The sequence below is a fragment of the Ziziphus jujuba genome, chromosome 2 (genome assembly GCF_031755915.1).
Source record: "Ziziphus jujuba cultivar Dongzao chromosome 2, ASM3175591v1".
NCBI classification, from domain to species: domain Eukaryota; kingdom Viridiplantae; phylum Streptophyta; class Magnoliopsida; order Rosales; family Rhamnaceae; genus Ziziphus; species Ziziphus jujuba.
The window spans coordinates 30,138,720-30,153,521 of record NC_083380.1 but is presented as its reverse complement, the minus strand read 5'-3'; the positions used below and the strand labels follow the sequence as shown (position 1 = coordinate 30,153,521).

General features: G+C 34.6%; 2 protein-coding genes across 16 annotated transcripts; both read left to right on the top strand.

The window, feature by feature from the left end:
• Positions 1-1,776: 1,776 nt before the first annotated feature.
• LOC107419419 (receptor-like protein 7) lies at positions 1,777-4,987 on the top strand. 4 transcript variants are annotated; one of them, XM_060814700.1, is made up of 3 exons: positions 1,844-2,291; positions 2,461-2,563; positions 4,012-4,987. In XM_060814700.1, the coding sequence occupies exon 3, from the start codon at positions 4,050-4,052 to the stop codon at positions 4,770-4,772; it is 723 nt and encodes a 240-aa protein (XP_060670683.1). In that variant the 5' UTR covers positions 1,844-2,291; positions 2,461-2,563; positions 4,012-4,049; the 3' UTR covers positions 4,773-4,987. The 4 variants fall into 4 exon arrangements, with proteins under 4 accessions (XP_060670681.1, XP_060670684.1, XP_060670683.1 ...); XM_060814698.1 differs by having other exon boundaries at positions 1,777-1,932; positions 2,022-4,987; XM_060814701.1 differs by having other exon boundaries at positions 1,835-2,563.
• Positions 4,988-6,284: 1,297 nt separating this feature from the next.
• LOC107419443 (uncharacterized) lies at positions 6,285-13,452 on the top strand. 12 transcript variants are annotated; one of them, XR_007240593.2, is made up of 7 exons: positions 6,420-6,847; positions 7,601-7,698; positions 7,976-8,000; positions 8,328-8,429; positions 8,555-8,628; positions 8,801-9,842; positions 10,591-11,194. XR_007240593.2 is itself a non-coding variant. In XM_060814702.1 (6 exons), exons 1-5 carry the CDS (start codon positions 6,841-6,843, stop codon positions 8,823-8,825), a joined length of 306 nt encoding a protein of 101 aa, XP_060670685.1. In that variant the 5' UTR covers positions 6,285-6,840; the 3' UTR covers positions 8,826-8,914; positions 11,888-12,294. The 12 variants fall into 12 exon arrangements, 2 of the variants coding, with proteins under 2 accessions (XP_060670685.1, XP_048328867.1); XR_007240594.2 differs by having other exon boundaries at positions 6,441-6,847; positions 7,633-7,698; XM_060814702.1 differs by lacking the exons at positions 7,976-8,000; positions 10,591-11,194 and adding an exon at positions 11,888-12,294 and having other exon boundaries at positions 6,285-6,847; positions 8,801-8,914.
• The last annotated feature ends 1,350 nt before the right edge of the window (positions 13,453-14,802 follow it).

Here is a 14,802-nt window from a genome sequence, read left to right as displayed (position 1 = left end):
ATCAGACTTTGTCCCAGCGTGACCCCACCCAGCCCCTAGGGTCAGATAGTGCAAGACTTCGTGCAAAATTGTGATGGGCCAGGGTTAATTTAAGGTGCCTTGGGAAACGTGGTGGTCAGCCAAACATGGATTTGCTTTAATGTATCACAACAAGAAGCTTATAGGGCCTATACCTTAAGGGAACCAATTCAGTGCATTTAAGAGCAGTTCGTTTGGGGAAAATCCAGGATTGTGTGGAGATCCATTGTTTAAGAAATGTAGTGATTTAAAGCCTTGTCACTGCCTTCTTTGGCTTTTGAAAAAAATAATGATTCAGAGTCTTTATTCGAATTAGATTGGAAATTTGTGTTGATAGGATTCATGAGTGGGCTAGTTGTTGGAGTAGCTCTTGGTGACAGTGTGATCATAAGGAGGCATGGATGGTTGGTTAAGATGCAATGCAAAGAAGAAGGCAAAGGAGATATCAAAGAAATTGAAGTGCTTCCAAGGCTATGGAACTATCTCTCCATTGTTGGTTTTCTTTATCTTTTTCCTCTCCTTTGTACACATTTATTTTTGCTCAAAACTCCTATGTACATTTGCTGTTGTTGTAAACATAATCTATAAATTTTTTATTTTTTATTTTTTATTTTTTTGGTTCCTGCCTTTTATTTTCAACCATATCTGGCCTTTTATTTTCAACCATCTCGGCTATTGTTAATAAGCATATAAGTGAGCTGCTATGCTTGTCTTCTTTTGTTCTGTCTTAAATATCATGTTCTCTGCTGCTTGAAATGTGATTTCTTCACCTTCTTTGAATTGCATGTACTAGCTGTGAATTTCCCCAGATGGAAATTAAAACGGCTTGGAATTAACTAAACCTGGTAGAATATAACCATAGCTTTAAGTTACTATTTTAGTATTTTGAAAAAAATTCTGGTAGGACTTGCATAAAACCCACAAAATTACCAAAAATAAAGTGAAATATATCAATGTAATGGAATCCAAGCTAGAATTATTTATCTAGAGAAAACAGAGTGGACAATAGGCAAGGAACAGAGAGGTTGATTAATTGACAAGAGGCATAACGTATTTGATCATGTTTTATGTTTTTGATGAAATCTATCAAGCTTATGCTCCTAATCAAATTTTCAAGCCTAGCTAGTAGTCTGTTGAAAGAGATCATATATAATAACTCTTCAATTTTCAAACTAAAAAGAATAATTTACATTCACCTTGGATATTTTTACTTAAATTATATACAGTAATAATCAATATAAACAGATGGATGGTCTCACAAAAGAAATGAAAAAATTGAAGAAAAGAATATTCACAAAAATTTACATTCACCTTCTATTAAAATATTTTTTCTTTCTGTTTGAGACTTTTAATCTTGTGACTCTTGTACATTTTCTTTGGATAGGTTGCATATTTTCTTTGTTGTTTGGCATTTTTTGTTTCGTCTTTTATTGTTTTTTCAACATACAATTCAATAAATTCAAGAAAGTCAAGTAATAAGAAAAATGTGGGACCAAAACGTGTGTGGTTGGACGTTGAAAGTACATTTTTGGTAGATAAGTCTGTCATATATGTTGAACATAGCTAGATGTGAGAAATGAATTGTTGAGTTTGTGGTGACCCATCTATTTATTAATTGCTTGTTTTTGCTTACTTGGAGATAATACAAGCCTCCCAGAGACGACTTGACTAAATCTAAAAGCATAAGCTCTTACATAATTATTTGACTCAAAGGACATATAGGACACAAACAAGCAACTACTTCGTAGATAATATGACTTAAAGGGCGTATACAAAAGATTAAGTAAATTTTTGACAATATATACCATAATCTTTTCCATGCTCCTCTATATAAGAAGTGCTTTATTCATTTGAGCCTCCATGCTTATCTAAGAGAAAGAGAAAGTGGACAGAAAAAAATCAAAGCATTATGGGGTGGTGTCTATTTTCGTTTTTGTGTCTATTTTTGAAACTTATGGTATTGGAGATTATGGTTGCTAACTCTTTTACTTCTGTACAACCAGCTTGTCACGAGGATGAAAGCTCTGCCTTGATGCAGTTCAAGGATAGCTTTGCCATTCACCAATCTGCTTCTCTATGTGATCCCAAGGTTCTGCAATGGAAATCTCATGGAGTAAATTCAAGCAATTGCTGCTCATGGGATGGAGTCCAATGTGATGGCAAGACTGGTCATGTGATTGGACTCGATCTTAGTAGTAGCTGTTTATCTGGCTCAATAAACTCCAACAGCACCCTTTTCAATCTTGTTCATCTTCAAAGCTTGAACCTCGCTGGTAATAACTTCAATTACTCTGAAATTCCTGTTTCTGTTGGTCAACTTATGAGCCTCACTTATCTCAACCTTTCTGGTTCTGCTTTTTCTGGACAAATTCCTTTAGAAATTTCAAACCTGTTTAAGCTAACACACCTTGACCTGTCTTTCAACTATGATGAAATTGCCAGAACGAAGCTTTTGAAACTTCAAAGTCCCAATATGAGTACCCTGCTACAGAATTTGACTAGCTTGGAAGTACTCGATCTCAGTGAAGTAGAGATATCATCCATGGTACCTGATTTTCTTGCAAATTTTACTTCTTTCATATCTATAATTCTTTATGATTGTGGGCTGCAGGGTGAATTTCCTGCAGCTATTTTTCAGTTGCCGAACCTAAGAATTCTAGATGTAGGTTCCAATGTTAATCTCAAGGGTTATTTTCCTAAATTCCACCATAAAAGTCCTCTTAAAGAACTGAGACTTGGTGGAAGTGGTTTTTCTGGAAGCTTACCTTCTTCAATCCAAATGCTTAACTCATTGCATATATTCGCTATTCATGACTGCAATTTTTCAGGGCCTATCCCTTCTTCACTAGGCAAGCTTACCAATCTTACTTATGTAAACCTTGGGGAGAACAACTTTAGTGGTCGCATTCCATCTTCTCTTCAGAATCTTACGAAGCTCACTTTTTTAAACATTTCTTCTAATCAAATAAGTGGTCCACTCCCAGCTTGGCTAGGAAACCTTACAAAACTAAATTTACTCAAACTTTCATGTAACCAGTTTCATGGTCTAGTTCCACAATCATTATCCAACCTCATGAACCTTGAGGGTCTTTATCTAGATGGTAACAATTTGGGTGGAACATTAAAATTTGACATGTTTTTTTAGGATGAAATGTCTCACATACCTAGATCTAAGTAAAAATAATTTTTCATTACACTTTGAAAAGGGAAACAGAAATGCAACAAGTTCAAAATTCAAGCATTTGGGATTGCGTTCATGCAACTTAATTGAAGTCCCAGATTTTATCAGGCATCAGAATGAGTTAGAGTGGTTGTCACTTTCTGAAAACAAGATCATTGGTGAAATACCAAAATGGATTTGGAATACAAGCCTAGACACTTTGGTTGGCTTTGGCATTGCCAACAACTTCTTAAAGGGCTTTCATCCTAAAGTTCTTCCCTGGGTTCACTTACGTCAATTTCGTATTACATTTAACATGTTGCAAGGAGTACTCCCAATTCCTCCACCATCCATCGTGAGTTATAATGTCTCAAATAACTTACTAACTGGAGAAATTTCACATACATTTTGTAATCTGAGTTCTCTTTACTTCCTTGATTTGTCTGATAACACATTGGACGGCATCATTCCATCGTGTTTGGGAAACTTAAGCGGAACTCTGTATGTGTTGAGTTTAAAAAACAACTCCTTTCACGGCAACATTCCAGAACTATGCAGCAACAATGCAAGTAACTTGAGAATAATTGATCTCAGTTATAATAAGCTCCAGGGGCAGCTGCCACGATCATTTTCCAATTGCAAGATGCTTGAAGGTTTAGTTGTCTCGAACAATCAACTAAATGATGTTTTCCCATCTTGGTTGGGCTCCCTACCGAATTTGAAGCTTCTCATACTGCATCACAATGGTTTTTATGGTTTAATTGAGAAACCTAAAAACCATTCGGAGTTCCTAAAGTTGCAAGTGATTGATATTTCTTTCAATAATTTTACAGGTGAGTTGCCATCTCATTACATTTTGAGTTGGAATGCTATGAAGGCTGTCAACACCATTCCTTTCTCATATTTGAGTGTGATGTTGAACTTTTCTTGTGCTACAAAGACTGATTGGTTCCAAGTTGAAAATCGCTATACAATCAGAATAACATCCAAAGGGGTGAAGAGATACTATGAAGCCATCCAAGATATGTTTACTTTTATTGATATGTCGAGCAATAGATTTGAAGGAGAGATTTCTGAATTGTTTGGGAACCTAAAGGGCCTATACTCTTTAAACCTTTCAAACAACCTTCTCACTGGTTGCATACCATTGTCTTTAGGGAATTTAACAATGCTGGAATCATTGGACCTTTCTCAAAACAATCTCTCAGGAGAGATCCCTCTACAACTCAAGCAACTTGGGTTTCTTGGAAGCTTCAATGTATCTCATAACAATCTTAGGGGGCCTATACCTCAAGGGAAGCAGTTTAATTCATTTGAAAGCAGTTCATTTCAGGGAAATCCAGGATTGTGTGGTGATCCATTGCTTAAAAAATGTGGTGATTTGGAGTCCTCAACACTGCCACCACCAGTTTCTGAAGAAAATGATGATGGAGAGTCATTATTTAAATTAGATTGGAAATTTGTGTTGATAGGATACTCAAGTGGGCTGGTCGTTGGAGTAGCTCTTAGTGACATTGTGATCATAAGGAGGCATGGATGCTTGGTTAAGATGCAACCCAAAGGAAGAAGGTGGAGGAGATATCGAAGAAATTGAAGATCTTACAAAGCTATGAAACTATCTCTGCTATGCATATTGTTAGTTTTGTTCTTTTTTTTCTAACTCCTGTGTACATATGCTGTTGTTGTAAACTTAGTGTAGCTTTTCTATTTTAACTTCTTTTCATTTTCACTTATCTTTGTTGTTGCACGTATATTAGTGGGCTGCTATGCTTGTTTTCTTTTCTTCTATCTTAAATATTATGTTATCTACCTCTTGGAATTTTGTTTCTTCACCATCTTGGAATTGCATGTACTAACTACGCATCTGCTGAAATGAAAATGAAAATGGATTAGAATTGAGTACACCAGGGAGAATAAAACTATAGCTTTTATTTATGTTTTCAATATTTTGAAAAATTCTCATAGGACTTGCATATAACACACAAAAATTCCATAAGTAATGGGGGACAATATCTAAGAGATTCAAGCAAGATTGGAAAAAGCTTAACTTTCGTTAAGTAAAACCAAGATATGAATGCAGAGCAAGGTTACAACTGTATTACAAGATATGCACGCAAAGAGAACTGCTACAACTAATTTGCTGTGTACAAGTGCATGGCGAAGATTAATATTCAACATATATATTTTCTTTGTTGTTTGAGACTTTGGTTACGTTGTACAATTTCTTTGTCGTTTAAAACTTTTTGTTTCTGCTTGTCTTATTTAATTTTTTCAACTTACAATTCAAGAAACTTGAAAAAGTCAGGTCAATCGCATAGAAATTAAGGTGCATGTGAATATCGAAAATGGAGGACCGAAACGTGTGTGGTTCGGATGTTGAAGGACTACATTTTTGGTAGACAAATCTCTCTCACATGTGTTGAAAATAGCTTAGCTTAAGAAATGAATTATTAAGAGTTTGTTGTACTAATCAATCTGTTTATTGATTGTTTGGTTTTTCTTTCTTGGAGATCATACATTGGTTAAAGTATTGGCATTTTCAAGCCTCCATGAGACGACTTGACTAGGTCTGTAAGATGAACTCTCCAGCAGTTAGTTGACTCAAAGTGTATCTTGGGAAACAGAGAATATATATATATATATATATATAATACGATGCTGTTTTGTTAATTGGATCCATCTCTGCCATGCTTCGTTAGTTTTAGCATTTTTTTTTTTCAAGCTACTATATACGTACATTTGCAGTTGTATTAAAGTTGTTTTAGTTTGTTTTTGTTATCTACACCTACATAGTGTTGCAAATTGACTAACTCTCCCTCTGTTGAGGTGGAAGAAAAATAACGTTCTAATTTATTACTATTTTTGGTTTTTGGAAAAACCTTAGGACTTAAGTGGGTCCCACAAAAAACGAAAAACCAAGAATGGAGGAAGTATATAAATTCAATGAAACCAATCTAGACAAGAAGAGCAATGTAGTGGACTTGCTAGGATTAATTAAGAAGAAAACCCAAACTGAAAAGTAAAAGCCTAGAAAAAATAATTGTTGATATTATGAAAAACATAGTAAATGTGTAAGAACAGCAATAAGAAAATTAAATAGGCAAATAGGGAACATAACTTAGACTCTGCTCTTTTATGGGAAATTCAATCCAAGCATCCCTTTTCAAATTGCTCAACAGCCAACTATAAATAAATTATTCACACTAATAATACACCAAAATATGTGATGAAAAATGAGTGATAAATAATTTAACAAAGAGATAGCAAACACCCGAAATGAGTGATAATAATAATCTTCGAGTGTTTATTTTTATTTTCTATTCTATATTTATTGTTCTCATAACCTAAAAAATAAAAAAATAAAAATACGTTACTGTCTTTGCAATTGATTGTCATTCATTAATGTCCTAGCGACAGACTCTGACCATTTTCTAAGAAACATTATTATCCTTTCCGGAACAATAAAAAATACTACAACTATATGAATTATATAAAGATAAATACGGGCAATAATAAAAAAAATTTAAAAGCTGAAAAAAAAAATTGGTAACAAGTTGAAAGAAGCATTGAATAAAAAAAATCAGAATTTTTGTTTACCAATTTGGTTCCCTCACCATGCTTTGTCCCCGCTGTATAATCGATGTAGTTTGCTGTTGACGACGATGGAAGGTATGCATCTCTGCTGACGACGATGTTGTTTTCTGTTGACGACGATGTGGTTTTGCTCCTTTTCTTGTATGCATTTATCATTCCTACTTGAAAGATGGAGACTCTGTTTCATGCCCTCTTCCAAATTCAACCCCTAGGTCTAGGTGGGTAGAGATATTGCATGCTCATTATTGATTTTTATAAACCCATAATTTTTAGTAGGATAGTTTTTTTTTGGTGCTCTTAGTTAGAATTAACTTTTTGGAAGAGTGGTAATTCAACATGGTAATAGAGTTGAAAATCTATCAGATCATCTATTGAAAACTTTACAAGTCCAAAAACTAGAGTTGAAAATCTATGAGATCATCTATTGAAAACTTTACGAGTCCAAAAGCACACATAAGGATCCAATTGAGCCTGCAAGGCCTATATTGAGAAAATATTAGCCATCTCCTTGTAGCTTACGCTTTTAGAGGAAGAGGGATGGTAAGTTGAAAACTAATGAGAAATGGGTCATCGTAGGGTTTATATTATCTTTAACACTCCCCTTTCACATGTAAGCCACGATTAAGTTCATTTTGGGTATTTGCATGTGCTTTTTTGGCAGGAGTTGTCAAGTTTTGAACATAGGATCTCATACATCTTTGGCTTTGATACTAAATTGAATTATTAATTTTCCTAAAAGCTTAACACTCTTAGAACATTAGCAGTTAATTATTAGAATTTTACTTATCTGATGCTTAATTTGCTGCCTTCTTTCGTCTTGATAAACAGTTTTGAAAAACTCTGTTTCTGCTCTGAACCAGTTTATCGCAGATAGATACTCTTCAAATCATTCTGTTTCAAACTATAATGTGTATGACTTCTTCAAGGTAGTTCTTACAAACCTTGACTGGTTTGCACTGTCTGAAACCGACGTCAGGAGAAAGTGATTGGTATCTGTAGTTTTTCTATTAGGATTCACTATAATTCTTTGTAATTAGTAGCTAGTTCAGTTGCCCTTGAATTTTCAAAGTTATCTGGATTAGATCTGATGCCAATGCTGCACTGCAACTTGGCTAATGCATACTGATGACATTGTTGAGTTTAGTTTTGGAAAATTTTTCACTTATGTGGATAATTGCTGATGAATTCTGCATTCTGTTACAGATATGGAACTATTCTGGTTATAGAGGTATTCCTTTGATGAACTGTTTTCCATGCTTAAAAAATTGCTTCTTTGGCTTTAAATAACAAGTTAATGTTCAAGTTTTATGTGTGTTTCATTGAATGTACATTGAAATTGTCTTGCTCCAACATAAATATGATTAGATTAGAGATTTTATGCATTTTTGTTTAGAGAATGCTTAGAATATATCTTGCTCTACCATAAACATGGTTAGAGATTGTTTTATAATACTTTTGCTGCACTGTATTTTATGCTGAGTGGTGGCTCACCATCCCCTTATTTTGTGTAGTTGTGATCAGTGGATTGTTTAAATATTTTCCTTTGTCGTGACAGCTGCTTTTCGCAAATATGTATTCTTCAAGACATCGCATTTCAAGACGGGGATCCACTGTATTCCAGGCTCTTAGAAGGCTCTTCATAAACTGTCAACATTTGGTAATCTCTCTGTTTGTAACTTGTGTATGACAGTATGAGTAGCAAAACTTATATAAAGAAGACCTTTTAACTTGCATCATCTAACTTGATCTTTTGAAAAAAAACCAAAATATATCCATCAATAGGTCTATGTAGAACACTATCAAGGATCATACAGTCGCTCTAAATGGAGAGTTGAGGCTAAATCAGAAGTATGCAGGTATTCTTAACCACTTTGATCAGAAATGTTTTACAAGTAGCATGCATAGTGTTGTTATTAAAACCGAGTCTATCGATGAACAGCCCCTTGTGACTAAAGCATCTTCTTCAATCCAAATGCTTGACTCATTGAATGTATAAAATCCAAAGGGTTTAATGTAATATTTTCTTAGGTGTATTCATCGTGGAGATGTTTGATATGGAAGTCAGGTCCTAAAAGCTCAAGCTGTTTGATAGGCTTCTTTCTATGGAGGAGAGAAAATCGACCAGAGGCAGGAAGCAGAGAGGTTTTTTTAATTATATACCGTGGCATAACTTTCTTTAATGCCTAGCTGGCTAGTAGACACTTTGACCTTACTTTTATGATCTTCTTGTTTAATTTTTATTTTGCTCTACAATATTATTTTTACAATATACTATTGAGCTTGATGGTCTATGTTTATGTTTTCTTGCAAATTATTAAATGATTTTGAGCAAATAAAAATGTGGTGCCAACTTTGGCCAGAAAAGTATCCATGATAGGCTACAATATTCCACTTAATTCAACCAATGATGAATCCTCATTTGTAGTATTTGCTTGTATATGTTTACTGTACCTGATGACTAACGACCCTTAGAAGAAGTTTTCATACATATCTTTACCAATGATGACCTGAGTTTTCATACATATCTTTAACAGTAGAAAGGTTTTTCAAAATGACCCTCATTTTATAAAGAGTTTGAAATGGTTTCCTATTTACTGATTTTTTTTTTTTTTTTTCTCCCTCCTTAAGCTTGTAGCTAGTCAAACCTTACCATCATTTGAAGCATATATAAGCCAATTCTAAGTAATTAGAGTAAAACCTTTCAGGAAAAACCAAAAACATAAACGTTATCAAACAAGTGGTTAATTAGCACAGTTTATCACAGTTTTTATAGGGTTTCAGCAATATTCTTGGTTCACTGTGGATTCCCTCTCTCCCAAAAAACAGCTTATATTCTTTTTTATCAGTAATATTCTTGTTCACTGTGGATTCCCTCTCTTCCAAAAAACAGCTTATATTCTTTTTTATATACTTCAATTATTGTTGGCCTTTGATATGGAAATAGAGCTGGATACTCTGATGCAATTCTAAGGAACTGCCAGATGTCACTATTAAATCCATTCCCAATCAAAGAAGCACTTCCATCCAAAATGGGAGACCGAAACCCGTTTGGATGGTGAAGTTTTTGGAGGTAAGTCTCTGTCAGTATTTGTATCTATTTCATTTTTAATTTGTGTTTTGGAAGGTGACATTAGATTGGTTAAATTCTTTTTGTTCTTGTATTATTAAATTGGTTAAAGTATTAATAGCTCATAAAATGGTTAAAATATTTTTTTTTGGTATGATTAAATTGGTTGAGTCTTAATAGGACATAAACGTAGTGACATTTTGTAGCCTCCAGAGATGACTTGACTTGTATTTATTGACCATTTGTAAGCAGTAAGTAGTAACCAATGGTTTACTACTAAAAATAAAGTAGTAGCTTCCAGAGTAATGACTATTTGTAATAAGTTGAACTGAAAAAATAAAAGTGTCCATTTCGTGAGAAATTATTCACTAGGCCAGGTTTACCAGGTCATATATTGTCCTAACCAATGGTAAACTGCCGAACTCATTTAAAAATATAACACAAACACTCAATTTAATTTGATGGATAAATAGTCTCCCTGCTTTGTTTTGCTCAAAATCTTTAGGATATAATTTACAATTTGTATTTGTCTTTAATTGCCGACTTCTTAGACTATATAAATATACGAAGCTTCCATGCTCCTCTATCTAAGAAGCAGCTTTTTAATTAGTTGAACCTCAATACTTGTGAGTGAGAGAGAGAGAGAGAGAGAGACCAAAGCATTATGGGGTTATCATTGTTGTTTTTTTCTCTGTTCATGAAACTTTTGTTGTTGGAGATTGTGGTTGCTAACTCTTTTACTTCTTTTCAGCCATCTTGCTATGATGATGAGAGGACCGCCTTGTTGCAGTTCAAGGAAAGCTTTGTCATTAGCAAATCTGCTTCTGCTTATGAATTTAGTTATCCCAAGGTTTTACAATGGCAATCTCAAGGAGTAAATGGCAACAACTGCTGCACATGGGATGGAGTCCAGTGTAATGAGGAGACTGGTAACGTGATTGGCCTTGGTCTTGGTAGTAGTTGTTTATTTGGCTCTATCAACTCCAATATCACCCTTTTCAATCTTGTTCATCTTCAAAGCTTGAACCTTGCTGATAAAAGATTTCAATTACTCTCAAATTCCTGTTGCTGTTGGGAAACTTTTGGGCCTTACTTATCTCAACCTCTCTAAGTCTTTTTTTTTTGGGGGTCAAATTCCATGGGAAATTTCACACTTGTTTATCCCTTCTTGACCTGTCTTTCAATTGCGATGAAGATGTTGAGGAAAAGTTTTTGAAACTTAGAAGTCCCAATCTAGGTAGCCTACTAGAAAATCTAACTAATTTAGAAGTACTTGATCTCAGTGAAGTAGATTTATTATCCATGGTACCCGATTTTCTTGCTAATTTTAATTCTTTGGCATCTATAATTCTTTCTGATTGTGGGTTGCATGGTGAATTTCCTACAGAAGTTTTTCAATTGCCAAACCTTACAATTCTAGATGTTAGTTCCAACCGCAATCTCAAGGGTTATTTTCCTGAATTCCATCATAAAAGTCCTCTCAAAGAATTGAGACTTGCCAAAAGTGGTTTCTCTGGAAGCTTACCATCTTCAATCCAAATGCTTGACTCATTGGATATATTAGCCGTTTATGGCTGAAAATTTTCAGGACCTCTTCCATCTTCACTAGGCAAGCTTAACAAACTTACTTATCTAAACCCTGGGGGTAACACCTTTAGTGGTCAAATTCCGTGTTCTCTTCAAAATCTTACCCACCTCACAAAATTATCTCTTTATTCTAACTAAATAAGTGGTACAATCCCATCTTGGCTAGGAAACCTTACTAATTTAAAGATTCTAGATTATTCATACAACCATTTGCATGGTCTTGTTCCACAATCATTATCTAACCCTATGAATCTTGAGACTCTTTATCTAAATACTAACAAAATAAATGGAACTTTGAAATTCGACATGTTTTTTAGCATGGAATGTCTTGCATGCCTAGATCTTGGTTAATGTAATTTGTCATTACTTTTTACCAAAGGAAACAAAAATTCAACAAGTTCAAAATTCAAGCTTTTGGGACTCAAATCATGCAACTTAAGTGAATTCCCATATTTTATTAGGCATCAAAATGAGCTAGAGTGGTTGATGCTTGCTGAAAACCAGATCTGCTGTGAAATGCCTGAATCGATGTGGAACACAAGCATAAACACTTTGGTCGCCTTTGGTATTGCCAACAACTTCCTAGCAGGCATTCATCCTAAAGTTCTTCTGTGGGTTAACCTACGTCTATATAGTGTTTCATTTAACAAGTTTCAAGGAGCACTACCAATTCCTCCATCATCCATTGTGTCTTATAATGTCTTAGATAACCTGCTAAGTGGAGACATGCCACATATGTTCTGCAACCTAAGTTCTCTTTACTTGATTTGTCTGATAACATGTTGGGTGGGAAGATTCCACATTGTTTGGGAAACTTGAGTACTTCTTTGTATGTGTTGAATTTAAGAAACAATTCCTTTTATGGCAACATTCCTGAAATATGCAGCAACAATGCAAGTAAATACCTGAGAATAATTGATCTCAGTTACAATAAGTTGCAGGGGAAGCTACCGCGATCATTTTCCAATTGTAAGATGCTTGAAGGTATTGTTGTCTCCAACAATCGACTGCATGATGTTTTTCCATCTTGGTTGGGGTCCCTTCCATTCTTTAAGCTTCTCATACTGCAGTCCAATGGGTTGTATGGTGTCATTGAGAAACCTAAAAGTCATTCAGAGTTTCCCAAGTTGCAAGTGATTGATATATCTTTCAATAATTCCACTGGTGAGTTGCCATCACATTACATTGTCAGTTGGAATGCTATGAAGTCCATCGACCCCGATCCTTTTACATACTTAAGTGTGAGTTTGAACTGTCTTGTTTCAAAAGCTTATCTGTTTCAAGTTGAAAATCGTTATTCAATCAGACTAACATCCAAAGGGGTGAAAAGACACTATGGAGCCATCCAAGATATCTAGGCTTTTATTGATCTGTCAAGCAATATATTTGAAGGAGAGATTTCTGAATTGTTTGGGAACCTAAAGGCCCTTTACTCGTTGAATCTCCCAAACAACATGCTCACTGGCTGCATCGCATCTTCTCTGGGTAATTTAACAGCACTTGAATCATTGGACCTTTCTCAAAACAATCTCTCTGGCGAGATTCCTCAAGAGCTTAAAGCAACTTGGATTCCTTAAAAATTTCAATGTATCTCATAACAATCTTACAGGGCCTATACCTGTGGGGAATCAATTTAATGCATTCGAGAGCAGCTCATTTGAGGGAAACCCAGGATTGTGTGGTGATCTGTTGTTTAAGAAATGTGGTGATTTTGTCTCCTCATCACTGCCACCTTTGGTTTTTCAAGAAAATGATGATTCAGAGTCTTCAGTCAAATTTGATTGGAAATTTGTGGTGACAGGATTCAAAAGCGGTCTAGTTCTTGGAGTTGTTCTTAGTGACATTGTGATCATAAGGAGGCATGGATGGTCTGTCACGTTGCTGTGCAAAAGGAGATGGCGGAGTAGAAATCAAAGAAATCGAAGATGCAATGCTATGGAACTTTCTCTGTTGTGTCTCTGTCTTGGTCTTTTTCAACTACTATGCACAAATGCAGTCTTAAGCTTAATCAGGATGGTTTTTAGCTTCTTCTTTCCCCCCCCCTTTTTTTAAAGAATTCCATTTTGTTTTCTTTTCTTCCATTTAAATACTATCGGAATGGCATTTTCTGATTATATGCATTAGACAAGATCATGATTTGAAATGCTAAGAACAAAAAATTTTGAAGTGGAGGCCTTGAAAAAAATAATTTTTCATATTATTAAAAGGAAAAAAAAAAAAGAAAAGAAAGAAGCATACGTATGATACAGCATATAAAATAAATAAATAAATAATTTATGTAAACAATAAATGTGAATAGAATAAGTAACGCAAAAGTGGAAATGGTCATCCCTGTTTTGTTCACGAGCTAGTTGACTCATCAACCTTATTTTTGTCATCTTCTTGTGCAATTTTTTTTTTGGTTTTTCTCTTTATAGTATTTGCTTTATTCATGCATGCAGCTTTATTCATGGATCAGTTTGGATTCTATTAAAACTGCTTATTTGTGTACTTAAAACATTATAGGCTTTTGATATTGCAAAAAGGCTGGACAAAGTCTGATACAACTCAAAATTGCAATTCAAAGATTTATCAATGATGTCGTTTAGAATGGAAGAACAAGTGCCTACTTGGAAGATGATCAATCATTCATCCAAAATCTTGTGATACAACTAGAAGGAGGACTAGACAATGTTTCTCTTTCTGTAATGAGCTCAAGAAGCACACTTCCACATGGTTTTAAACATCCTCGTTGACAAAATATGACATCATGACCCCCACCATTTACAAACAAGTTTGTATGGGTGTCCTTTTGATACACTTTCATTGCTCCTCCATGGTTTCATATAATCCAAGTTCCCAAAATTCGATATGTTTGGCTCAAACTAATGATCGAGTAAGATACAATTGGTTGCCATGTTACGATGGACTACCTGAAATTTGCATTTGTGATGAAGCCATATTACCAATCCTGACACTATGGATACTATGACATGGTGATTTTGATCGTCGGAGAGAACTTTTTGTTCTTTCCTATTCTAAAGCCCAGCAGGGGATTTAGTTTTCATACCTCGATGCACTCATAGCCAATAGCTTAGATATGAATTGGCTCACAAATTGTTGGCAGTCATTTCATAACCTCTTAAGTACTGCAAGAAACCAAATATTTGTAATAAAGTATTGGCAAATAATAAAGATAATTTCTTTTCTGTTTGTCCTCTTTGAAATATGCATTGAATTTTTCAAAAGTATATCACCTTTAGATTTGGTTTTCTTTGATGTATGGGGGTCCTGCTCTTTTTGATTTCTATGGAGGGATAAAATATTTATTGTTTAAAGATAATTCTTCAAGGTTTTCTTTGGATATGTCCTTTCAAACTTAAATTAGAACTTAAAA